Source organism: Natator depressus, chromosome 22 (genome assembly GCF_965152275.1).
Source record: "Natator depressus isolate rNatDep1 chromosome 22, rNatDep2.hap1, whole genome shotgun sequence".
In the NCBI taxonomy this organism is placed as follows: Eukaryota; Metazoa; Chordata; order Testudines; family Cheloniidae; genus Natator; species Natator depressus.
Genome location: NC_134255.1, coordinates 2,083,769 through 2,110,963, shown reverse-complemented (window position 1 = coordinate 2,110,963; position 27,195 = coordinate 2,083,769). Strand labels below are relative to the sequence as shown.

At 48.0% G+C, this 27,195-nt stretch overlaps 1 protein-coding gene across 5 annotated transcripts in view; it reads left to right on the top strand.

Moving 5' to 3' along the window:
- FEZ1 (fasciculation and elongation protein zeta 1) overlaps nt 1-27,195 on the top strand; it is a 210,721-nt gene that overhangs the window by 55,865 nt on the left and 127,661 nt on the right. For all 5 annotated transcript variants that reach the window (XM_074936681.1, XM_074936682.1, XM_074936680.1 and 2 more), the window contains exon 3: nt 2,454-2,553. In XM_074936681.1, the coding sequence (XP_074792782.1) occupies nt 2,454-2,553 (100 nt within the window). The remainder of the gene's footprint in view (nt 1-2,453; nt 2,554-27,195) is intronic.

Below are 27,195 nucleotides of genomic sequence, written 5' to 3'. Positions count from 1 at the left end.
GAGTTGGCATCGGGCTTTGTTGCAAGGATAGGTTCCTGGGTTAGTGGTTCTGTTGTGTGGTGTGTGGTTGCTGGTGAGTATTTGCTTCAGGTTGGGGGTGCTGTCTGTAGGCAAGGACTGGCCTGTCTCCCAAGATTTGTGAGAGTGATGGGTTGTCCTTCAGGATAACTCTTCACAGTCTGTTTTGGACTTAACTATCTTGAGTAATTTTGTATTGTCTGCAAACTTTGCCATCTCACTGTTTACCCCTTTTTCCAGATCATTTATAACAGTGGTTCCCAAACTTTTGTACTGGTGACCCCTTTCACATAGCAAGCCTCTGAGTGTGACCCCCCTAATAAATTTAAAATGCTTTTTTATATATTTAACACCTTTATAAATGCTGGAGGCAAAGCGGGGTTTGGGGTGGAGGCTGCCAGCTCGCGACCCCCCATGTAATAACCTGGTGACCCCCTGAGAGGTCCCGACCCCCAGTTTGAGAACCCCTGATTTATAAATATGTTGAACACTGGTCACAGCAAACCACTATTTACCTCTTGGTATTATTACGGTAGCAATAGCAGTAGATAAAGTTGTCTAGCACTTTTTGTTGAAACCTCTGTTTTTATTTACTTATAAGTTGGCCAAACTTGAATGCTTCAGGCTGAAAATTTCTACTCTGGGTCTGTGCCAAGATTGAGTTTTTTTGAATGTTTCAGCAAAAAATGATTCAGTTGTTTCTGAAAACAAGATTATTGAAGAGTAAGTTGTTTTGTCAATGTTAAATATTTTCCCAGCCATTTCCATGGACAGGTCTCTTGCCTCCATTTGTTTTTAACAGATGTTTGAAATTTGGCAAGGGACAGTTCTTAGGTCACACATGTTGCGCTCTTGAAAATCTGTCCAGATTTGTCTGTTCTAACTCTCACAACATCACCATTTATACGTGCCCAGTGGTACTTGTTAAACACTTCCCCATTCATTTTCTGAAAGTTCTAACTGTGCTGTGCATGTTCTCATGTCTCAGTGAGCCTCCTCCTCCTCCTTTATGCACATAGCACATGTGTAGCTAGATCTCCAGACAAGACACAGGCAAAAGGGACCCCCCTCTTTCTTCTTAAATTACCTTTGAAATTGCTTGTCTGTTCTTATAGATATGCAGTCTAATTACAATAGAGCATGGTCAATCATTATCTGCTGGAAGGGGGTGGCCTACTGTGTTTTCAATTTACATTAGTTTGCAAAAGTAGACAGCAAGGAGGAAAGCCAGACTTCAGAGAGCTGTCTGGGGGCTGGGGTGAGCCACAGCTATTCCCTATCTCAGCTCCCCTTGAAGTTCAGTCCATTTGTCATTGTTGCTGGCCATCCAGAATACCTTGCAGTGAGAAACACACTGTCTATTTCCCATTCTTTCCCTATCACAATCATCATATTTTCATCAATAACGTCTACTATCCCTATTGCCATCATGGTGGTAGTGGTAGTTGTTGATTCTGTTGCTTCAGTGCCTTGGACCTGGGGTCTGGCTGCAGCCATTTTGTTGGTCTAAAGTGCTATTTTCCCCCCTCGTTCCTTTTTTGAGCAGACTGTAACTACCGGTCCGTTTGACTAAAGAGAGCTCTCTGTAATAGTTTCACCTGTGCTGCAAAACTCTTAATACTTAAAAATCCTCTTGTCCGTAGCTGATTTTTGGCTGGATCTAGAGGGAGTGGAGTCAGAGATTGCATTAATTGCTGCAGCTTGCGAGGCCAGTTCTTGGCTATTTAAATCCTTGTTCTGAAGGAGCTGATTTTGCTGCTGCTTTGGTCGCTCAGCCACACAGAATGTAGTAGGTGGTGCACTGGTATTTCCATTTCCTTCATGGTCTTGTCTCTCTAATGTTGAAAAATTGGAAAGGGTTCAAAAAAGAGCTATAAGAATAATCTGAGGTCTGGAAAGCCTGTGTTATAGTAGGAGACTAAAGAACATCAATCTATTTAGTCTATCCAAGAGAAGGTTAAGAGGTGACTTGATCACAGTCTACAAGGGGAAAGAGATTTCTGAGAGCAGAGGACTCCTTAAACTAGCACACAAAGGCAGAACAAGGTCCAATGGTTGGAAGTGGAAGCTAGACAAATACAGACTAGAAATAAGACACAGTTTTTTTTAACAGCAAGGATAATCAACAATTGGTTTCTCAATCTCTGAAATTTTCAAATCAAGACTGTATATCTTTCTAAAAATATGCTATAGCTCAAACAGAAGTTATGGGCTTGATGCAGAAATTATTGGCTGAGGTTCTCTGGCCTGTGTTATGCAGGCGGTCAGACTAAATGGTCATACTTATCCTTTCTGGCTTTAAAATCTATGAATGTTGTTTCAGGGCTGTTTTGAACAGAGCATGCTGAGACCATTCTTTCTTGAGGTGAGCCTTTCTTTCCTTTAGGCAGGGTTGGACCCACCTGACAGCTGTTAACATGTTTTTCTACTTTCAGGGTTTGGGATGCTTTAACAGACAATTACATTCCATCGATCACTGAGGATTGGAGGGACCCCGATATCGAGGTGTTGAATGGCAATATTTCTGACTCAGAGGTACTTCCCAGACTTTATTTTTTGCATTACTTGTAAAAAAAAAACCTAACATGTTCTGGGACACCATTTGCAGTTTGATAAAGGAAGAATGTAAATGCATAAAATGGTATGATGTCCAGCAGCCATTCTGAGAAATAGGAATAATAGAATGTGAGAAGCGAGTGCCTGTCAGAGATTGGAACAGATCTCTCACAAACGGCATGAACTTAGGTCACCATCCCTTGATCATTGAGAAGCATGTGTAATGTGGAACTATAAATGAAACAGCCTTATATGTATGTAAGGGGGGTTTTGTCAGCTAGGCTGTTGTTTGTTTGAGAGCGATAGTGAGGATGTTTGTACCACCTTCCACCATGGCACCGTTAGAACAATGTAGAGCACAGACTTGCCAGCCGACTGACCAACGCGGCTAGTGATTGCGAATGTATACGGCACGTCACAGAGCACTGCAGGGAGCTCAGCTGGCCCAGTGCTTCAGCGGTGTCAGGGTTGCTGTAGTGCTCTTGTTTCTAGAGCTGGTCAAAAATGCAATTTTTATTCCACGGTGAATTTTGACAGTTCAAAATTTGTTTCTGTTCAGAATTAGAACAAAAAGCTAAAATATCAAAAATGTTCAGAGAATGAAAAATTCCAAAGAGTTTAGATTCACAAGATTGGGCAGAACAGATGTCAAGGTTCCTCCCCGACTCTGAACTCTAGGGTACAGATGTGGGGACCTGCATGAAAACCTCCTAAGCTTACTTTCACCAGCTTAGGTTAAAACTTCCCCAAGGTACAAATTAATTTTATCCTTTGTCCCTGGATCTCCACTGCCACCACCAAACTCTAACTGGGTTTACTGGGAAACGTAGTTTGGACACGTCTTTCCCCCCAAAATCCTCCCAACCCTTGCACCCCACTTCCTGGGAAAGGTTTGGTAAAAATCCTCACCAATTTGCATAGGTGACCACAGACCCAAACCCTTGGATCTGAGAACAATGAAAAAGCATTCAGTTTTCTTACAAGAAGACTTTTAATAGAAGTAAAGAAATCCCCTCTGTCAAATCAGGATGGTAGATACCTTACAGGGTAATTAGATTCAAAAAATAGAGAATCCCTCTAGGCAAAACCTTAAGTTACAAAAAAGACACACAGACAGGAATAGTCATTCTATTCAGCACAGTTCCTTTCTCAGCCATTTAAAGAAATCATAATCTAACACGTACCTAGCTAGATTACTTACTAAAAGTTCTAAGACTCCATTCCTGGTCTATCCCCGGCAAAGACAGAATATAGACAGACACACAGACCCTTTGTTTCTCTCCCTCCTCCCAGCTTTTGAAAGTATCTTGTCTCCTCATTGGTCATTTTGGTCAGGTGCCAGCGAGGTTACCTTTAGCTTCTTAACCCTTTACAGGTGAGAAGATTTTTCCTCTGGCCAGGAGGGATTTTAAAGGGGTTTACCCTTCCCTTTATGTAAGCAGTGTCAGGATGAGCTCCACCCTGACATCTGGTGGTGAGGTGTGGCAAGTTGTGAAAAAGAACTTCAGGGGCCGATCTCATTTGCATAGGCACACCCACCCCGCCTAGAATGAGGCCATAGCTGCCCAAATGGTCGCTTTGGCTGCTGTGGGATCCCCAGTGTCTCTGTTATTGGGGCAGGAAGAATAAATTGTTATTACCCTGATTATGGGAACTGTGCTTGGAACTGTACTTGGCCTTTTGTTATGATGGAGGGACTCACCATCAACTAAGTAGCACTCGCTAGGCAAGGGTCATGGGTTCCAAAACTCTGTGAATTGAGAGAGGCTGGGGACAAGTATTAATACTTGGTGGCATGGACCCCTGGGTGAGGGCCTTACATGCTAATTGCACTTCCTCCTCTCTCCACTGTAGAATATCAGAGCTACTTTTGATTCCATTAGGAGTCTAGTTACCGGCTGCTGAGCTCACTTTGGGCTAATGGTGCACTAGCACTGAGGCTCCCCTGCTACAAGCTGAATTCACCAAAGAGCTGAACTGACTAAGAGCTGAAATCACTGAGTGTTGTGTTAAGTAGTGGGGGAGCCTGAAGATATATTGTGGAGCAGTTTGTGGGATGGCTGGAGTGCCTTGTGGACAGGCTGGTGGAGCAGTTCATAGGACGGCGGGAGCTGCTTGTGGGACGTGGAGCGGAGCAGTTCGTGGGGTGGCTGGCGGAGCGAAGGCCTATGGAGCTGTGGGGCGGTCAGCTTCAGATCATGTAAGGTGCCCCTTACCTCTCTCCCCGCCCCCCCCCATCTCCACCCAGGTTGGGAGGTAAAGCTCCGCAGATAAACTTTTGAACTCTGGGGCTGCCTGACCAGGGACAGAGACTTTTGGGTCATTGGACTTTTGGGACTTTGGGTGATTTGGGGTTGCTGGACTCAAGAACCAAAGGGAAAGGACATGCCCCAATTTGCTTGGGGTGGTTTTTTTTTGCTCATGGGTTGTGTTATGAATCCTGTTGGTGGTGTTTCCCCAACATAATGCCACATTGTTTCTCTCTGTTATTAAAAGGCTTTTTACTACACTCAGACTATGTGCTTGCGAGAGGGGAAGTATTGCCTCTTGGAGGCGCCCAGCGGGGGTGGTATATATTTGTCCCAGGTCACTGGGTGGGGGCTCGAGCCGGTTTGCATTGTGTTATTGGAATGAATCCCCTAGATATTGAACCTGGCCCTTGTTGCTGCCAACTCTGACGGGCAGAAGGGTTACATTTTTATTTATGACAACAGAAATTTGCACATTTTTGATTAAAAGGTTTTTGACATAGTGACGTTTTGAACCAGAACAGACAATCTAAAATGCCTGCACCCTGAGTTACACCCCTCCCGGCACACAGCCCCTAGCTAACCCCTCCCTGCACCCTGAGCTACACCCCTCCCGGCACGCAGCCCCTAGCTAACCCCTCCCTGCACCCTGAGTTACACCCCTCCGGGCACACAGCCCCTAGCTAACCCCTCCCTGCACCCTGAGCTACACCCCTCCCGGCACACAGCCCCTAGCTAACCCCTCCCTGCACCCTGAGTGATTTTCAGACGTTTTGAGTTACAATTTTTGGTTGCTGGATGGCCTGCTGAGGTGAGTCGGGGGTGAAGGTCATGCTCCATCCCTGGGCCGTGCCATGCTGGGCTGGCCCGAGCCCCACTGGCCCTGCCCTCCCCAACAGCTAGGCCTGCTGCTTGGTGCTGATGGCTCAAGCCCCAGCGCATGGGGCTGAACTCAAAGAAAGGTGCCAAAATACAAAGACACCATTTCCCCGAACGCTGGCCCTGGCCACCACCTTTTTTTTCATTAGTGATGGAAATGGAGCAAAAAGTGAATGTGAGTGGGAATAAATGTCGCAAAGTCAACCGTGAAACCTGAGTTTTTAACCCAAACTGAACAGCAGGTTTTCTTTTTATTGTACCACGCCATTTAAATGCAAAACCATTGTGGTTAATATGCCAAACCACATTATCCCTCTGTAAGGCCATCATGGTGAGGTGCCACTTCGAATCAAAGCCCTGTAACTTCAGTGTGTCCTGTCCTCCTGGCAGCGTTGCAAGACGTGACAAAACTTCAAGTCTTCATATTAAACTTCAGATGTCATTCTCACAACATCAGCAACTGCACAGGGAAAAGCAGCAGCTGCTTCTCTTTTAATGTGGGTACTAGCTAAAAAGAAAAATCCTCTCCTGGATGCTGAGCTTGTGAAGGAGTGCACGTAAATGCTGGAGGAGCTTTTTGCTGGAGATAAAAACAAAGATGACATTGTGAACTATGTCCCCTGTCTGATTCTATGGGAGTGTAAAGAATGGAGGTAGTTTACAAGGATTGTTTGTCAGTACTGCTTTCTGATGTAAAAAATGCTCTTGCAGGGGACAATTCAAGTGATTTATGTGACATTGCCCAGTTATTGCTCTTTGTTAGATTTTATGATGGTGAAATTTTGAAGGAAGAAATTTTGTGCTTAATACTCTAACCTTTCTGCCAGTCAGAGTTGGCAGCAACAAGGGACAGGTTCAGAATCTAGGGGTTCCTTAACAACAGTACAACACAATACTGGCTTGAGCCCCCACTCAGTGATCTTGGACAATTACACACCACCCCCTGGGCACCTCTAATAGGCAATATGTCCCCTCTCGCAAGCCCAGAGTCTGAGTATAGCAAAGAAACTTTTAATGAAAGGAGGGAAGTAACCTTGCATTAAATTGGGAAAACACCACAAACATAAGGGTTCATAAACATAAACTATGAGCAAAAGACCCACCCCCAAGTAAGTTGGGCAGTGTCCTTTCCCCTCAGGTTCTTAAGTCCAGCTACCAAAACTCCCTTTAACGTGTCCGTCCCTTCTCTGCACCCCCCTCACAGTTGTTGTCCTCGGTCAGTGCAGACCTAGAGTTCAGAGGTGCATGTACAGAGTTCACCTCCTATCCTGGGTGAAGTGGGGGTAAGAAGGCACCTTACTCCTGCAGCTACCTGGGCATTCGCTCTCAGCACTTCTCTGCCAGCCGCCTTGCTGGCTGATCACGGTGCCTCTCTGCTGGGCTACACTCCAATCCTCTCCACCAGCTGCCCCACTGGCCAATCACCATGCCTCTCCACCATCCAATCACCATGCTCCTCTGCGGGGCTCCGCTCCCATTGTCTCTGCTAGCCACCTTGCCAGCCAATCTCTGCACCTCTTCACCAGTTGCCCTGCCAGCCAATCAGCCAGATGTCTTCAGGTCCCCCCACTTGACACCACTCTCAGCGGTTAGTGGGGGAACCTCAATGCTGGTGCACGCTGGGCAGTCTCTTGCATCAGAGACACTGTCCCAAAGTAGATCTAATCCTTAGACCTAGGCAGCAGTGATTTCAGCTCTCTGGTGTGTAGCAAGACTCTCCATTGAGTCTTAATCAGCTTTGTTATTACACAGTCAAGAGAGGAAAGATCAAATGGTTTCTGGGACCCTTGGGCAGAGCACACACTACCAGGTATAACTATTCACCTGTCCCCACCCTCTCCGAACTCACTGGGCTTTGGAACCCGTGTCCCCTGCCTAGTGAGTGCTGTTTAGTTGAGGGCGAGTCCCTCAATCAGAGTATGCCAAGCACAGTTCTGCTGCCCTTGATTCACACAAGAAGGATAACAACTCTTTATAACTCTGGTCACAGTACAAGGAGACTGGGGATCCAACATGAGCCAGAAGTGATCATTTGGGCAAGCAGTCCTATGATGCTGTGCTCTTAGGCAGGGTGGGTGTGCCCATGTAAACAAGATCAGCTTCTGAAATCCTCTTCCACACGTCATCACTAGATGTCAGGGGAGAGTTCATTCAGACTCTGCTTACGTCCTCCCACAGCCAAGAATTTGTTGGCCTGACAAATCACAGTCCATATTATACCAAATTCATTAGTTCACCCTGAAGGGCCTCAGGAAACTTACTATGGCTTTGACAAGCCTGTGAGCTAAGTGTGTTGGTTTGTCACTATCCACCCTAAATGCATCATAAGTTAACTAGTTTGCTGGCCTTGTAACCCTGCCCTGCCTATGGAGAGTGGGCATTGCAGGGGCAAGGGGGACAGCTTCTTGGATGATGGATGGTGCAGTTTACTTTGAGAGTCCCTAAACTACTGGCATAGGTCCTTGCATCTCTGATTCTAATAGTGGAAGGTCCAAGGCACCCAGGACACCTTCCACCTGTATGTCTCCACTGTCCAATAACCTAGATGTGTCATTGCAGGGCGGTCTCATTGGCAGCACAGGTGTTCCAGCAACGGGCCTAAATACTTCCGCCATGGGGTTTAGGGCTGAAGAGGTGGAGCTCTCCCTTAGTTCAGCTGATAGAGGTTGAAATCTTGTCTCCATTCTGGGATACACCTTGGTAGTGTCTTCCTCCTGAGATTCAGATGTGCTGAGTAGGGGTAGGTTAGCCCCAGGGGGCCCACTGTCTATTTTGGATGGTGGCTTTGGTCAAGCACCTTTGTTCTGTCCAATTGCCATGTTGTGGTCCATTTCGTAAGGGGTGCCTACCAATTCCCCCACAGGGAGTAAAAAGTTTCTATGTACTGTCTTTATTTGCCCTGGCCCCACTTCGGGTTTAATCTTGTAGTTTAATCTCACAGTTTTTCCACCACCAGGTAAGGTATTCCTTTCCATTTGTTGGCTATCTTGTGTTTGCTGTCAATACCCAAATTTCTCAGCAGAACTCTATCCCGCTGGCTGGAGCTCCTACAAATGCATCCTAGCATCATACCAATGTTTGTTACGGTCTGAGTTTTTCCAAGCTGCAGACGTAGCTAAGCAATAAGCATCCCACAGCTTTTCCATTAGGCCTTGTCTATACTGCCACTTTACAGTGCTGCAACTTTCTCACTCAGGGGTGTGAAAAAACACAAGTTTCAGCGCTGTAATGTAACAGTGTAGACAGTGCTACTCCCAGCGCTGGTAGCTACTCCCCTTGTGGAGGTGGGATTTTTATAGCACTGGGCGAGCTCTGTCCCAGTGCTGGTGCTGCGACTACACAGCCACGTTAAAGCGCTTCTGTGGCAGCCCGGCCGTGGCAGTGCTTTAATGTTGCTAGTGAAGACGTGCCCTTAGTCGGGATACATACTGCTGTTGAGTCTCATAGCTATCTCCATCCTCTGATACGCCAAAGCACCAGTCTATGGGTAAACTTGGTTCTCACCCAAACATCGGTAGTGTACCATGAATTTCAATATCTTGCAGCTGGGCTTCTTGCCACGCAGCTGCATTGAGCACGGGCAGTGGAGATTGGTCCAACACAGTACAGTTCACTGAGGCAGTTGGCATGCTTTCAGATGGCACGCAGACCTGGAGCTTCTGCAACACACCCGTGAAGACTCTCATGGGCTTCTGGCTCTCGACAACTCACACTGCAAATAGCTCTCACTCCATCCATAGGTATCACAGCAACTTCTGATGCCGGGACAATGCATCCGCATCTACACTGCTTCTCCCTGATTGGTATTGAATGCTGAACTCATAACTAGCCAGGGTGGCCACCCATCTCTGCCCTGTAGCATCCAGCTTAGCACCTGTTAACACATAAGTCAGTGGATTGTTGTCTGTCCACACTTGAAACTGAGCACCATACAAGTAGTCTCAAAATTTCTCGGTGATGGCTCATTTTAAGGTCAGGCACTCCAGCTTGTGGATGGGGTAGTGAGTTTCACTGTCAGACACGCCTTGGGTGGCAAAGGCTTCAGGTTTACATTTGCCTTCCACTTCCTGGTACAGGACTGCTCCCAGACCCTCCAAACTGGCATCAGTATGCAGGATAAACGGCTTGCTTGGGTCTGCAAAAACTAGGACTGGAGCATGAGTTAGGCAATTAATGATTTCCTGAAAAGCCCTTTCACATCTCTCATCCCATCATGGTCCAAATGGTTCTCAGGGGCCATAGTGTCTCTGCTCAGGAGGCTTTGGGGACCTCCCCTTATTCTTGATCTTAGATTTCTTCTTACTGGACTGGTACCTCTGGGTAAAATCATTCAGGGGTTTTACAATGGGAGCATAGTTCTTGACAAAACTAAATCCAAGAAAGGTCTGTAATTACTTGGGTGTGGGCATGTAGTGAGCCCATCTATTTTGTCAGGATCAGTACTACCACCCTCTTGAGACACGTTACCCACATACAGAGGTGAAAGTAAGCCGGTATGGTCCAGTACGGCGTACCGGCAAGAGTCAGTATGCCATGCTGGACCGGACCGGCTTCCCCAGGCTGGTGCTTTAAAGGGCCCTGGGCTCCCTCCAGTGGCCGGAGCCCTGGGCCCTTTAAAGCGCCACCCGAGCCCCACTGCTGGAGCCCCTATGGTAGCGGCGGCAGGGCTCTGGCAGTGATTTAAAGGGCTCAGAGCTCTGCTTTGGCAGCAGCAGCTGGGGCCCTTTAAATCACCCCTGAGCCCCTGGGCTCCCAGCTGCTTCTGAAGCTGGGAGCTCCGGGGGTGATTTAAAGGCTTGGGAGCTCGCAGCCGCAGCTGGAGCCCTGGGGCCTTTAAATCTGGATGTAAAGGGCCTGGGTATTTAAAGGCCCCGCCTCTTCTAGGCAAGACTACTCCCCTTCCTGTCAAGGCCACGCCCCCTGCTCAGGACTCCGGAGTACCAGTAAGTCCTTTAAGTTACTTTCACCCCTGCCCACATAATTCACCAAGGTTCTGCAGAACTCACATTTGTCAATTGAAAGCTTCAGCGCAGAGGCTTCCAACTGATCTAGAACTTTAAGAAGTCTTTCTTCATGCTCCTCCCAAACACAGTCAGGTCATCCAAATAAACTAACACCTGCAGTAAGTCCATGTCTTCTGCAACTTTCTCCATAAGATGTCGAAACATGGCTGGTGCTCCAGAAATCCCTTGGGGCATGCTTTCAAACTGATAGAAACCTTACGGACAGATGAAAGCTGTCTTCTCCTTATCTTCTGCTCCCAGACGGATCTGGTAGTATCCACTTCGGAGATCCAATACAGAGAACTACTGACTGCCCAGCGAACGGTCCAAGGCATCTTGTACTCAAGGTATAGTGTACTGGTGCCTGCTTAGGGTGTGGTAGTCAATACACATCTGAATTTTCCCATTCTTTTCATGGGCCACCATAATGGGAGAGGTATATGGGCTTCGGGACTCTATAATGATGCTGTTTGCAATCAACTCCTGCAGATGATGCCGCACGTCTTCCATCTCAGAGAGAGCAATCTTCCTAGATCACTCCCTGAAGGGTCGTGAATCTTGTAGCCTGATGAGGTGTTCCACTCCTTTTGCACATCTCACATCCCTCTCATGCAGTGAGAATATCTTGGATAGTTTGCAAAGCTTCTTCTTCAGGCGATCCTTCCACTCCTCTGACAACTGTGAGTCTACGAAGTCAAACTTTGAAGGCTCTATTGCTGGAACTTCAGCGTCACACTGGGGTCTTATAATGGTTTCAGGCTCAAAGAGGTCTACTGTCTTCTGCCCTTGTTTCACAACCACATCGTGCCATATTTCATTAGCAGTCAGTATAATCACCTTTTCCTGGGCTTCAGCAGGTAGGGCTATGTCTCCACTGGGGAACAGCACTCCTTCAGGGAGCTCTCCCTCAGCTGGCTGCTCTACTGTTGCTAATGTTCCTTTACTGCCTTTTAGACAGGTGACAAAAACCTCCTTCTCCATCATTGCAGGCACCACCACAGGGGCTGTGCCCACATACCTCAATGCTCCTATTGGTGAATCAGACATCACCCTTTTAGTGTCCTCAATTTTTCCATAGGCTGCAGCACAAAGTGTGTGGATCACCAAGGTGTTTGGGTATTTGTCCCCTGCTCACTGTCTGCAGTAATCAGCAAGTATCTTGAAGAGTCTGGAGTTGGCCCCTATCAGCATGGACACATCCCACAGTATTCTTGCCAGCAAGTTAAAAAAGTATGGATTGAATGAGTGGACTATAAGGTGGATAGAAAGCTGGCTAGATTGTCGGGCTCAATGGGTAGTGATCAATGGCTCTATGTCTAGTTAGCAGCCAATATCAAGCGGAGTGCCCTAGGGGGTCGGTTCTGGGGCCGGCTTTGTTCAACATCTTCAGTAATGATCTGGACGATGGGATGAATTGCACCCTCAGCAAGTTTGAAGATGACATTTAGCTGGGGTGAGAGGTAGATAGACTGGAGGGTAGGGATAGGGTCCAGAGTGACCTAGACATATTGGAGGACTGGGCCAAAAGAAATCTGAAGAGGTTCGACAAGGACAAGTGCAGAGTCCTGCGCTTCGGAAGGAAGAATCCCATGCACGACTACAGGCTGGGGACCGAGTGGCTAAGCAGCAGTTCTGCAGAAAAGGACCTGGGGATTACAGTGGATGAGAAGCTGGATATGAGTCAGCAGTGTGCCCTGGTTGCCAATAAGGCCAACGGCATATTGGGCTGTATAAGTAGGAGCATTGCCAGCAGATTGAGGGAAGTGATTATTCCCCTCTATTCAGCACTGGTGAGGCCACACCTGGAGTATTGCGTCCAGTTTTGGTCCCCCCAGTACAGAAGGGATGTGGAGAAATTGGAGAGAGTGCAGCGGAGGGCAATAAAAATGATTAGGGAGCTGGGGCACATGACTTATGAGGAGAGGCTGAGGGAACTGGGGTTATTTAGTCTGCAGAAGAGAAGAATGAGGGGGGATTTGATAGCAGCCTTTCAACTACCTGAAGGGGGGTTCCAAAGAGGATGGAACTAGGCTGTTCTCAGTGGTGGCAGATGACAGAACAAGGAGCAATGGTCTCAAGTTGCAGTGGGGGAGGTTTAGGTTGGATATTAGGAAACACTGTTTCTCTAGGAGGGTAGTGAAGCACTGGAATGGGTTACCTCGAGAGGTGCGGGAATCTCCATCCTTTGAGGTTTTTAAGACCCAGCTTGACAAAGCCCTGGCCGCGATTATTGAGTTGGTGTTGGTCCTGCTTTGAGCAGGGGGTTGGACTAGATGAAATTGGGAAAACACCACAAACAGGGTTCATAAACATAAACTATGAGCAAAAGACCCACCCCCAAATAAGTTGGGCAGTGTCCTTTCCCCTCAGGTTCTTAAGTCCAGCAACCAAAAGCCCCTTTAAAATGACCATCCCTTCTCTGCACCCGACTCACAGTTGTTGTCCTTGGTCAGTGCAGACCTAGGGTTCAGAGGTGCATCCGGCAGCTTATCAATTGGAAGTAACAGATGAGGAGAAAGACCTGGTTATATTGGATGATCACAGAATAACTATGAGTAGGCACTACCAATTTCATGGCCATGAAAAACGTGTCACGGACCATGAAATCAGCCCTCTCCCATGAAGTCTGATTTCCTCTGCTGCTGGGAGCCTGGGGCTCCTAGCTGCTAGTCTGGCCGCGCTGGGGAGGGACAGGACTTGTCCTTCCTCTGCACGGCTATTTCTGGTGGGGGGATCAGACCCACTTCCAGAGGCAATGCAGAAATGAGGGTGGTACACTCTCACTTCTGCCCTGCAGCAGCTCAGGAGATGGGCTCCGGGCTTCCCTTCCCCCCACCCTGCAGCTCCTACTGCAGCTCCAGGCGCCAAGATCGGGGCTTCCTCCAACAGCAGCTCCTGCCAGGCTGGAGGCTTTCACTCCCATAGGCTGCAGCTGGTGCAGCCTGGGCTCTGGGCTTCTGTGTGCCTCCCGCCTTGCGGCTCCTGCTGAGGCTCCGGGTGCCGAGCCCAGGGCTTCCTCCCCTGGGGGCTTCCACTCCTGACGGCTGCAGCTGGGGCAGCTTGGGCTCGGGGCTTCTGCCCCCTGCCGCTCCAGCTGGGGCTCGGGGCAGCCCGGGCTGGGGACTTCCGCTCTGCAGCTGCAGCCAAGGCTTGAGGCTGCCCAAGCTTGAGGCTTCTTCCCCTGCAGCTGCTGCTGGGCTCGGGTGACCTGGTAGGGGCTTCTGCCCTAGGGCTTCTTCCATTGCTGGGGCACCAATTAATTGGTGGGGGGGGGCTGCCTTCATCTGTTCCTGGAGGGGACTTGCAGCCAAGAGCCAGAAGCATGGGGGAGATTCTACCTACCTCCACCTCTGGGAACCTCCTCTAACTGCAGGAAGCTGCAAGGTTGCTGCCTTCAGAGTCCAGCTCTGAAGGCAGCACAGAAGTGAGGGTGGCAATTTTTGGAGCCCCCTATAACAACTTTGAACCCCCCCCCCATGATCCCATTTTGCGTTGAGACCCCTACAGTTACAACACAGTGAAATTTCAGATGTAAACATCGGAAATAGTGAAACTGACCAATTAAAAAACCCTCTGGCCATGAAATTGACCAGAATGGACGGTGAATTTGGTAGGGCCCTAATTATGAGCCACCAGTGTGATGCAGCTGTGAAAAAAGGCTGATGCAGTCCTAGGATGCATCAGGCGAGGTATTTCCAGTAGAGACAGGGAAGTGTTAGTACTATTATACCGGGCACTGGTGAGACCTCATCTGGAATAGTGTGTGCAATTCTGGTCTCCCATCTTTAAGAAATATGAATTCAAACTGGAACAGGTGCAGAGAAGGGCTACTAGGATGATCCAAGGAAAACCTAACTTATGAGAGGAGACTCAAAGAGTTTGGCTTGTTTAGCCTAACCAAAAGAAGGCTGAGGGGAGATATGATTGCTTCCTATAAATACATCAGAGGGATAAATATGAGAAAGGGAGAGGAATTATTTAAGTTAAGCACCAATGTGGACAAGAACAAATGGCTATAAACTTGCCATCAACAAGTTTAGGCTTGAAATTAGACGAAGGTTTCTAACCATCAGAGGAAAGTCCTGGAACAGCCTTCCAAGGGGAACAGTGGGGGCAAGAAACCTAACTGGCTCCAAGACCAAGATTGGTAAGTTTATAGAGGGGATGATATGATGAAACTGCCTACAATGGCATGTAGCCAATCTGTGACTGCTAGCTGCAAATATCTCCAGTGGCTGGTGATGGGACACTAGATGGGGAGGGCTCTGAGTTACTACAGAGTATTCTTTCCTGTGTGTTCAGCTGGTGCATCTTGCCCACATGCTCAAGGTCTAACTCAGGGGTGGGCAAACTTTTTGGCCTGCAGGCCACATCTGGGTATGGAAATTGTATGGTGGCTATGAATGCTCACGAAATTGGGGGTTGGGGTGCAGGAGGGGGTGAGAGCTCCAGCTGGGGGTGCAGGCTCTGGGGTGGGGCCAGAAATGAAGACTTCAGGGTGCAGGAGGGGGCTCGGGCAGCGGGTTGGGGTGGAGGGGGGGCGGGCTTCAGCTAGGTGTGCGGGCTCTGGGGCAGGGCTGGGGATGAGGAGGTGGGGGTGCAGAAGGGTACTCCATGCTAGGACCGAGGGGTTCAGAGAGTGGGAGGGGGATCAGGGTTGGGGCACGGGAGGGGGTCAGGGGTGCAGGCTCCGTGTGGCGCTTACCTCAAGCAGCTCCTGGAAGCAGCGGCATGTCCCAACTCTGGCTCCTATGCGGAGGCACAGCCAAGTGGCTCTGCATGCTGCCTCGTCCACAGGCGCTGCCCCTGCAGCTCCCATTGGCCACAGTTTTCAGCCAATGGGAGCTGTGGGGGCAGCGTTTGGGGCGAGGGCAACGTGTGGAGCCCCCTGGATGACCATATGTGTAGGAGTCTGAGGGGGGAGATGCCGCTGCTTCCGGGAGCTGTGCGGCGCCACGGCACATGTGGAGCGGGGCAAGCCCCAGACCCCGCTCCCCAGTGGGAGCTCAAGGGCCAGATTAAAATATCTGAAGGGCCAGATGTGGCCCTGTCATAAATATAAAGGGAAGGGTAAACACCTTTAAAATCCCTGCTGGCCAGAGGAAAAACCCTTTCACCTGTAAAGGGTTAAGAAGCTAGGATAACCTCGCTGGCACCTGACCAAAATGACCAATGAGGAGACAAGATACTTTCAAAGCTGGAGGGAGGAGAACCAAAGGTTCTCTCTGTCTGTGTGATGCTTTTGCCGGGGACAGAACAGGAATGGAGTCTTAGAAGTTAGTAAGTAATCTAGCTAGATGTGCATTAGATTCTGTTTTGTTTAAATGGCTGATAAAATAAGCCGTGCTGAATGGAATGGATATTCCTGTTTTTGTGTCTTTTTGTAACTTAAGGTTTTGCCTAGAGGGATTCTCTGTGTTTTGAATCTGATTACCCTGTAAGGTATTTACCATCCTGATTTTACAGAGGTGATTCTTTTCCTTTTTTTTTTAAAAAATTCTTCTTGTAAGAACCTGATTGCTTTTTCATTGTTCTTAAGATCCAAGGGTTTGGGTCTGTGTTCATCTATGCAAATTGGTGAGGATTTTTATCAAGCCTTCCCCAGGAAAGGGGGTGTAGGGTTTGGGGAGGATTTTGGGGGTGAAAGACGTTTCCAAGTGGGCTCTTTCCCAGTTATATATTTGTTAGACGGCTGGTGGTGGCAGCAATAAAGTCCAAGAGCAAAAGGTAAAATAGTTTGTACCGTGGGGAAGTTTTAACCTAAGCTGGTAAAAATAAGCTTAGGGGGTTTTCATGCAGGTCCCCACATCTGTACCCTAGAGTTCAGAGTGGGGAAGGAACCTTGACAGGCCCCTGGGCCGAAGTATGCCCACCCCTGGTCTAACTGATTGCCATATTTGGGGTCAGGAAGGAATTTTCCCATGGTCAGATTGGCAGAGACCCTGGGGTATTTTTGCCGCCTTCTGCAGCTTGGGGCACAGGTCACTTGCAGATTTAAACTAGTGTAAATGGTGGATTCTCTGTATCTTGAAGTGTTTAAACCATGACTTGAGGTCTTCATTAACTCAGCCAGAGGTTATGAGTCTATTACAGGAGGGGATGGGTGAGGTTCTGTGGCCTGCAATGTGCAGGAGGTCAGACTAGATCAACGTTTCTCAGATGTGGCCACCAGGGTGTTTTCATGTGGCCACGACAGCCTCCTGGGCGGTGACTGGTGGGGGAGGGGGCAAAGCATCAGCCCCTCCCTCTCCCTCCTTGTTGCGCCTGCATGTGCAGTGCCCTGCACCGCCTCTGGACAGAGGTGGGGCACAATGCTGCAGGGGCAACCTGAGTTCTTGACCCACCCTGGGGGGAGGGGGTTTTGGCGGCAGGCTCTAGCAGCGGGACTTCAGGAACCTGGCTGTGTGTCCCAGGCTCTGACCACGGGGCAGTGGATACTGACCCCCCCACCTCTGACCACGCTGCCCTGGCCTCCAGCTGTGGGGCTTCAGGCTCCAGTCTCTGGTTCCAGCTGTGTGGCAGCAGGCGCTGGCCCCTGGCTCCAGTCCCAAGCTCCGGCCACGCAGCCCCAGCCCCTGATCCCTTGCCCCAGCTGCACAGCAGCACGCACCAACCCACCGCTCTCTTCCTGAGTTGTGGCCATGCGGTGGCGGGAGCTGGCCCCAGTTGCCAACCCCTGTCCCTGGCCACGCAGCAGCGAATGCTGGCTCCTGGCTCCAGCCATGTAGCCCTGGGACCCAGCTCCGGGCTGTGGCCATGTGGTGTCGGGCACTGGTTCCCCGGCATTGACCCACAGCTCCAGCTGTGTGGCAGCGGGCTCTGATCCCTGGCTCCAGCCACGTGGTTCCTGTCCCCAGCTCTGGCCGTGGGCACTGAGCCCTGGCCCTGGCCGCATGGCAACAGACACCAGGTCCTGGCTCTGCCCACATGACAGTTGGATTCATCACTCATCCCCATCGCCCCCGCTGCTTCCCACGGTCCCACATCCATCCCCACCATTGCCCTGGGCCTCCACTGTGTCCCCAGCCCTGGATCCTTTCACCATTGCCTCTGGCCCCTGCTGCTTCCACCTGCGGCTGCCCCATCCAGGGCTTAATGGGTCCTGGGGCTTGCTGGGAAAAGTGATATTAACAAACATGCAAGTATCACTTTTCACAGCAGACTTACTAGCTATCTGTGAAAAGTGATACTTGTATGTTTGTGAAAGAACAGAAGTTGACACCATGTAGAGTCAAGCACGAGGGTTTATTACGCACAGCGCTGGTGAAGTGTACTTTTCTTATTCGTCTCAGTGAGACACTGCTAAGCAATTGATTACAATAGATTATATAGGGTGCCAATGGGCAGAGAGAAGTGACGGGGTGGGTGTTCCCGAGCCCCTGGATAGGTTCTAGCAGCAAGATGAAATTAGCACAATAAGCCAATAGTCTAAAATTTTACATAATGGCTCCGCCCATAGCACAGGTTAACATGTTTGCTAATACACAGGTGTTATTCCTCAAAACTCTCCTCTTGCAATGTGTAAATTAAATCCTGATTTCAGGTCCATAAAAATGATGGTGGCTCTTTTGAGACAGGTTGGCCCACAGGTATATTCCTGAAAGGTTTAAAAGAAAAAGAACAGGGAAAAGTACACAGCAATGACAATTGTGTGTGGCTTTACCCTTGCATTTCTTCAAAGTAGGATTGGCATCTGTGAGGGAGGATGCATCTGTGAAAGAGAGGATGCCATAATTTATGCTATCATGTTAGGCCTCTCTCTGAATGCTGGTTGGCATTTGGGGAGTGTGTCCATTTATCTTCTTCCTGCACCAGGGAGCAGATTTTAAGGCTCCTCTCAGTGAGTTTTGTGCCTGTAACTCCTGATAAGCCTTCCAATTACTGATCCCCATCTGGAGTTATGTTGACTCAGCTTGTCTCATGTATAGTTAAAACAGATAAGGTTTTCTCCTGTTTATCCCAGCTTTTTCTTAGCTGTGTATTGTCCATTGTTAGCTAGGCCTCATGCCTCCGACCAAGCTGTGGAGGCTGGGCCTATGTGAAAGGCTCTTACCAGAGACTGTGGTCAAGATCTTAGAATCATAGAATATCAGGGTTGGAAGGGACCTCAGGAGGTCATCTAGTCCAACCCCCTGCTCAAAGCAGGACCAATCCCCAACTAAATCATCCCAGCCAGGGCTTTGTCAAGCCTGACCTTAAAAACGTCTAAGGAAGGAGATTCCACCACCTCCCTAGGTAACGCATTCCAGTGTTTCACCACCCTCCTAGTGAACAAGTTTTTCCTAATATCCAACCTAAACCTCCCCCACTGCAACTTGAGACCATTACTCCTTGTTCTGTCATCTGCTACCACTGAGAACAGTCTAGATCCATCCTCTTTGGAACCCCCTTTCAGGTAGTTGAAAGCAGCTATCAAATCCCCCCTCATTCTTCTCTTCCGCAGACTAAACAATCCCAGTTCCCTCAGCCTCTCCTCAGAAGTCATGTGTTCCAGTCCCCTAATCATTTTTGTTGCCCTCCGCTGGACGCTTTCCAATTTTTTCACATCCTTCTTGTAGTGTGGGGCCCAAAACTGGACACAGTACTCCAGAGGAGGCCTCACCAATGTCGAATAGAGGGGAAAGATCACGTCCCTCGATCTGCTGGCAATGCCCCTATGTATACATCCCAAAATGCCATTGGCCTTCTTGGCAACAAGGGCACACTGTTGACTCATATCCAGCTTCTCGTCCACTGTAACCCGTAGGTCCTTTTCTGCAGAACTGCTGCCGAGCCATTCAGTCCCTAGTCTGTCGCGGTGCATGGGATTCTTCCGTCCTTACATACATATTATTGGATTTTTGGCCCTTCAGTTTGTTAAGAATCGCATCACTTTTCATAATCTCCCAGGTAGCTACTAAGTGTGCTGTGATGCTAACAAACATACAAATATCACTCCCCAAGGGGGACACAGCATTATTTTTATTATTGAGTCTGCCAAAAAAACCCCTACCGATATAAATTACACTGATTTGGATGTGTATCTGTGAATATTTAATTGTTTTTCCTAATGTTAATTAAGTATTTTAGGAAAAGGTGTCAGTGTGGCCACCAGTGAGAGTTGGTGGCTGCACTCTGAGGCCACCAAAAATTTTGTTGAGTGAACCCCTGGACTAGGTGATCATGATGGTCCCTTCTGACCTTGAAGTCCCTGAAAATACCAAAAGAATAGATACATTGCTACCCTTGGTTTAAGGTAAAGAGCTAGCCGATGTCTCTCTCTTCTGTAACTGATTGGATGCTGGCAGTTTGTATTCCCCACCCTAACTTTCAAGCCCTCTGTCTTTTTTATACTGCTGGGGGAATTCTGCACCACTCCATGGGGGCAGAATTTATATCCTGGGCAGATTTATTTGCTTCCCTTCAGAAAAATGACTCTCTCATGGGGAAGCAAAAAGCTGCAAGAGCAGTCATGCGTCCCTCCCCAGCAGACCCATCCCCTGTCCACCCAACCCCCAAGGCCCATTCTCTCAGCACCCAGACCCCCCCGCTGAGCCCCATCCCACCACACCCAGACCCCCCTGCTGAGCCCCAATCGCCTTGACTTGGACCTCCCTGCAGAGTCCCATTGCCCATGCACCCAGAACCCCCTCCCCCATGAGCCCCCATTCATCCAGATTCCCCCCCACACACACCCAGACACCCCCACTGAGCCACTCACACCCAGACTGACCCACACAGAACCCTCTCGCACCACAGCTGGATCCCCCCACATTAAGCCCCTCCACACTTGGATCCTGCCAGGATGAGTCTGCCTGCCCACACCTGATGCGCCTGGCGTGGGGCTGCTAACCCTGGTGAGTTGCTTCACCTGCTACTCCTGAGGGCATTCTGAACCAAAAAATTAAAAATTCTGTGCACAATATTTTAAAATTCTGCAAATGTTATTTGTCAGTAAATAAATAAATACTGAGGCTCCAGCATGGCAGTAAGGAGCACAGGCCACTGGCTCCATGGATGTGGGAGATCAGCCCTCCCCTGACACAGACCTCTGGGGCAGGCCCAGCCCTTGCGCTATGTCAGGGTTGGGTGCAGCTTCACTCCTGAGTCTGGATTCAAATACTTCAATCGATGGAGAATTCACCACAATCCTTGGCAACTGGTCTCAATAGTTAATTCCAATCACTGTTAAAATTTTGCAACTTATTTCCAGTCTTAATTTGTCTAGTTTCAACTTCCAGCCCCTCTATTTTAGAAATCTTCAGAAGTATCTTTGTTCTAGGGTGACCAGACAGCAGATGGCGGGGGGGGGGGGGGGGGGTAATAGGAGCCTATATAAGAAAAAGACTCAAAAATCAGGACTGTCCCTATAAAATCGGGATGTCTGGTCACCCTACTTTGTTCATGAAGTTAAAGTGCCATTTACTATCAGAAATCTCCTCCCCATGTAATTACCTAAGGCTTATGTTAAATCCACTCTTAATCTTCTCTTTGATAAAATAGATTGAGCTTCTTAAATCTTTCACTGTTAGGTAGGTTTTCCAGACCTCAAATCCTGTGTGGCTCTTTTCTGAACCCTCTTCAATTTTTTTTTTAAGTATGGAAACTAGAACCCAGGGCACTGGAACCTTTGCCGGGGGTGGGGGAAGACACCTGTGCTGGAATTGGGGGAGGCAGTGGGCCAATATGCCCTTTTTACATGGGTGTAGTTTGGGGGGGAGGCGACGATGTTGCCTCCTGCAAACTGCAAGCCTTGGGCAGGCATGGAGTGGTGCCGGCAGGGGTTACGCTTTTGCGGTGGGTGAGCTGATCAGTATCAACTGTAGTCCTACTCAATATTCCCACTTTAACCCTGTTAATCATTGTATTATTCTGGGAGTTCATGATCAGGATTCCACACTAAGGGCTGGATTCATAAAAGGACATAAGCTCCTGCCTACCACTTTAGAGGCTTAAATCCCAGTATCAGGCCCCACTGGGATTCACAAATCCCCCACTCAGCTGCCATCTAGCCCTCCAGGTGCTTGAACTCTCTCAGTGCCTAAATTTTTGCAGTGAAATTGACTAGGTGCCTATGTTCCTGCTTCTGTGGATGCACACTGGTGCCCTGCACCAGGAGCCTGGACACCTAAGCTTTAGAGCAATGCATGAACCGGGGAAGCTAAGTGTTTGGCTGCCTAACTTGCCTGCAGGGCTCAATCTGGCAGGTGTGCTCAGAGCTTGCCTACTGGATCTGGGCCCCATGGGTGATCTCACACAAAACAGTGTGGGAAAAAGAGGACTTCCCTCAACTTTCAACCCAGTTGTTAGTCTCCTTCATTCCAGGTAAGTACACTAAGTTCAAGTCCCCCCTTTATCTGAGAAGGAGTTTGAAGGGGGCTCTGCTACTTCTTAGTTGTGTGCCCTAACCTGGGCGGCAGAACATTCTGATCTGGAGTTTCCTCTCTCTCTCCTGTTGAAGCTGTTGCACCGTGGAGAAATAATTTTTAAAATGTCATTGGAGCAGGGGGACTGGCTGCTCTGTTCCCCACCACCCAGGGGAGGGCGTGAACCACCACGCTACGGAGTCTTTCCCGTGCTTGCTCCCTCTTCAGCCCAATGATTCTGTAGCCTGGTAGCTAGAGCCCACCCCTAGGAAGCAGGGGAGCCAGGATCCAGTCTCCCTGCTCCAATGGCTTCAAGAGGAGACAGTGAGGGAGTCCACCTCAAACTATCCCATAGCCCAGTGGTTAAGGCACTTTGAAAGGTGGCAAGTCTCTTCAGATGGAGGGGGGACTTAAACAAGTCTCTCTCTCATCCCACTTGAGTATCCCAACCACTGGGCTATGAGGGAGCACATCTTTCCCTGGTGTCTTGCTTAGGGTTGCCAGGTGTCTGGTTTTTGACTGGAATGCCTGGTCAAAAAGGGACCCTCCAAATTTCACTTGGAGATGAGCATTTTGTTAAATCTTCCATCTTCAGGAATTGTAGGAACAATCCCAGAGTATAGTATAGGTGAGTCAGTGTAATTCCAGTACCTGGAAAGATGCTGGAACAAATTATTAAACAATCAATTTGTAAGCACCTAGAGGATAAGGTGGTAAGTAATAGCCAGCATGGGTCTGTCAAGAACAAATCATGCTAAACCAAACCAATTTAATTTCCTTCTTTGACAGGGTTACTGGCCTAAGGATGCGGAGAAGGAGTAGAATGAGATATACTTGACTTTAGTAAGGCTTTTGACACAGTCCCACATGACAGTCTCATAAGCAAACTAGGGAAATGTGGTCTAGATGAAGATGTGGTCTATCACAGGTTCACTGTCAAATTTGGAGGACATATCATGTGGAGTCCCACAGGAGTTTGTACTGGGTATGGTACTATTCAATATTTTAATTAACAACTCAGATGATGAGGTGGAGAGTATGCTTATAAAATTTGAGGATGACACAAGTCTGGGAGGGATTGCAAGCAGTTTGGAGGACAGGATTGGAATTCAGCACGATAAACTGGAGAATCTGTAAGATGAAATTCAATAAAGACAAGTGCTAAGTACTACACTTAGAAGAAAAGATCAAATGCAAAATAGGGAATAATCAGGTAGGAGGTAGTATGGCTGAAAGGATTCCAGGGGTTATGGTGGTTCACAAATTGAATAGGAGTCAACAATGATGTTATGAAAAAGACTGTCAAGGTTCCTCCCCCACTCTGAACTCTAGGGTACAGATGTGGGGACCTGCATGAAAACCTCCTAAGCTTACTTTCACCAGCTTAGGTTAAAACTTCCCCAAGGTACAAATTAATTTTATCTTTTGTCCCTGGATTTCCACTGCCACCACCAAACTCTAACTGGGTTTACTGGGAAACGTAGTTTGGACACGTCTTAGAATCATAGAATATCAGGGTTGGAAGGGACCCCAGAAGGTCATCTAGTCCAACCCCCTGCTCGAAGCAGGACCAATTCCCAGTTAAATCATCCCAGCCAGGGCTTTGTCAAGCCTGACCTTAAAAACCTCTAAGGAAGGAGATTCTACCACTTCCTGGGAAAGGTTTGGTAAAAATCCTCACCAATTTGCATAGATGACCACAGACCCAAACCCTTGCATCTGAGAACAATGAAAAAGCATTCAGTTTTGTTACAAGAAGACTTTTAATAGAAGTAAAGAAATCCCCTCTGTCAAATCAGGATGGTAGATACCTTACAGGGTAATTAGATTCAAAACATAGAGAATCCCTCTAGGCAAAACCTTAAGTTACAAAAAAGACACACAGACAGGAATAGTCATTCTATTCAGCACAGTTCCTTTCTCAGCCATTTAAAGAAATCATAATCTAACACGTACCTAGCTAGATTACTTACTAAAAGTTCTAAGACTCCATTCCTGTTCTATCCCCGGCAAAAGCAGCATACAGACGACAGACCCTTTGTTTCTCTCCTGCCTCCCAGCTTTTGAAAGTATCTTGTCTCCTCATTGGTCATTTTGGTCGGGTGCCAGCGAGGTTACCTTTAGCTTCTTAACCCTTTACAGGTGAGAGGATTTTTCCTCTGGCCAGGAGGGATTTTAAAGGGGTTTACCCTTCCCTTTATATTTATGACAAAGGCAAATGTCATTCTGGGATGTATTAACAGAAGTGTTGTGTGAAAGACACGGGAGATAACTGTTCCATTCTACTTAGCACTGGTGAGGCCTTACCTGTGGTATGGTGTTCATGTTTGGGCATGTTGTGTTCTTTAGCGATCTGGTGAAGGCATCATAAGCCCATGTGCAAGGAAGCTGTTTCTTTATTGAAGTTAATATCCAGCCTGTAAAAGCATGTCTAACTTGGAGGTAGAGCTGCTCCACTTTAACTTAACTCCTCAGGGTAAATGTGTCAACTTATTAGAGCTGCTAAGGGGGCGGGGGGAAGAGAGAGAGAGATGAGTCACAGACTAGCTCTTAGAGACAGGATACTCACACACTTCAAGAAAGATATGGACAAATTGGAGAGAGTCCAGAAGAGAGCAACAAAAAGGATAACAGGTTTAGAAAACATGTCCTGTGAGGGAGGGTTGGAAGAACTGTGTACGTTTAGACTAGAGAAGAGATGACTGAGGGAGGACATGATAGCAGTCTTAATAGGTAAACGGTTGTTATAAAGAAGATGGTAATCAATATTTCTCCATGTTGTGTGCAGCGTTGTTGTAGCTGTGTTGGTCCGAAAGAGGCAAGGTGGGCGAGGTAATATCTTTCATTAGACCAACTTCTGTTGGGGAGATGGCCTTCTGGAAACTATGAAACTGACTTAGGCTATAAAAGAAATGAAGGTTTGAAAGACTCCTGGTGCAAATGGGGTCCCTGTTAAATTTTACAAAAAGTCCTCAAAAACTTTAACACTTCGATTATTGAGTATGTTCAATGTGGCCAAGAATGAGCAAACTCTCCCACCAACTCTAAGACAATCTGTAATTTCAGTTACTCCTAAACCTGGGAAAGACTGTGGACTATGTACTGCCAATTTCTTTAATCAATGGGATGCTAAGATTTTAGCTAGAGCTCTTGTTATGCAATTGGACAAAGTTCTCTCGCACATGACACACATAAACCAGGTAGGCTTCCTTCATAACAGACACACCTCAGATCATTTGTGTCAGCTGATACTACTGCTGCTTTGAGAGATTCTAAAGAATCCTGAGCTGTCATTTCTTTAGATGCCAAAAAGGCCTTTGACTGCTGTCAAGGTTCCTTCCCCGCTCTGAACTCTAGGGTACAGATGTGGGGACCTGTATGAAAACCTCCTAAGCTTACTTTTACCAGCTTAGGTTAAAACTTCCCCAAGGTACAAACTATTTTACCCTGGGACTTTATCTGGGTTCCTATCTTTATTTTGCCACCAAACTTTATCTGGGTTCCTGAAAAAAAATGTAGTTTGGACATGTCTTTCCCCCCAAAATCCTCCCAAACCTTGCACCCCACTTCCTGGGGAAGGTTTGGCAAAAGCATCACACAGACAGACAGACCCTTTGTTTTTCTCCCTCCTCCCAGCTTTTGAAAGTATCTTGTCTCCTCATTGGTCATTTTGGTCAGGTGCCAGCGAGGTTACCTTTAGCTTCTTAACCCTCTACAGGTGAGAAGATTTTTCCTCTGGCCAGGAGGGATTTTAAAGGGGTTTACCCTTCCCTTTATATTTATGACAACTGCATAGCCAGGGACTATATTTTTCATGTATTAGCAAAATTTGGATTTGTTAGCCAGGTCTTGCCTAGATTAAGCTTTTATACTCTAACTCAACTTCCAGGGTAGTTACCAATGGTAGTATCTCTGCCCCGTTTGCATTACAGAATGCTACGAGGCAGGGGTGCCCCCTTTCTCCTCTTCTGTTTGAGTCAGCTCTAGAACCTTTAGCCATTGCCATCTGAGCAAATCAACATACTCATGGTATTAGAGTGAGCCAAACTGCACAACATTATGCTCTATGTGGATGATGCTTTGGTATATGTATCTAAGCCCTGTAGCCCGATCTATAGATGATATACCAATTATTAGTCTTCCCCAAAGACTGTCATCTGGGGACAAGTCCCTACTGCTCCAAAGATGACATGGTGGCAGAGTGGTGGGATTAACCTGAAATCATTTTGAGATCAATTTGAGATTTTTTTGAACTAGAAATACAGATTTTTAAAAAGGAATTTTTTTTTCCTTTGGGGCTGCTGGAAAGGAGGTTCAACAGAAAGCAGCTAGTTTTTTCTCTGAACTCTGGTGTGATTCCGGTGCAATGAACTGTAATCTGTTGGGGTTCTTGGGGCAGTTGGCCTTTACATGCCCCAGCTCGTTACATTTAAAACATCTTCCAGCTGACGGGTCACTGGGGCGAGGTGGGTTGCTGGAGAACGGGGTGGTGGGACGATAAGGTGTCTGGAGGGCTCTTTGGGAGGTAGGTGGGGCCTTGGGTGGCCCCTGGTAATAGGTTGTGGTCTGGGGTTGTCCCTTCTGGTCTCCACTCCAACCGCGACCAATTTTCTTCTTCTCTGCCACCTCCACCCATCTGGCTCCAATCTCTCCTGCCTCGATTACAGTTTTGGGCTTCCCATCTAGGATGTATCTTTCTATTTCCTCAGGAACACCCTCTAAGAATTGTTCCATTTGCATTAGGAAGGGTAAATTTACTGGAGATTCAACACTTGCTCCTGATATCCAGGCATCCCAATGTTTCACAATGTGGTAGGCATGTCAGGTAAATGACACGTCTGGTTTCCACCTTAGGGCTCTGAACCTCCGACGAGACTGCTCGGGTGTTATCCCCAATCTGACTCTCGCCTTGGATTTAAACAGTTCATACTTGTTCATGTGTTCTTTAGTCATTTCAGCTGCCACCTCAGCTAAGGGTCCACTGAGCTGTGGCCTCAGCTCTACCATGTATTGGTCGGTAGAGATGCTGTACCCAAGGCAGGCCCTTTTGAAGTTTTCTAAGAAGGCCTCAGTATCATCACCTGCCTTGTAGGTTGGGAACTTTGTGGGATGGGAAGTGGTACCTGGAGAAGGATTGCTAGGGTT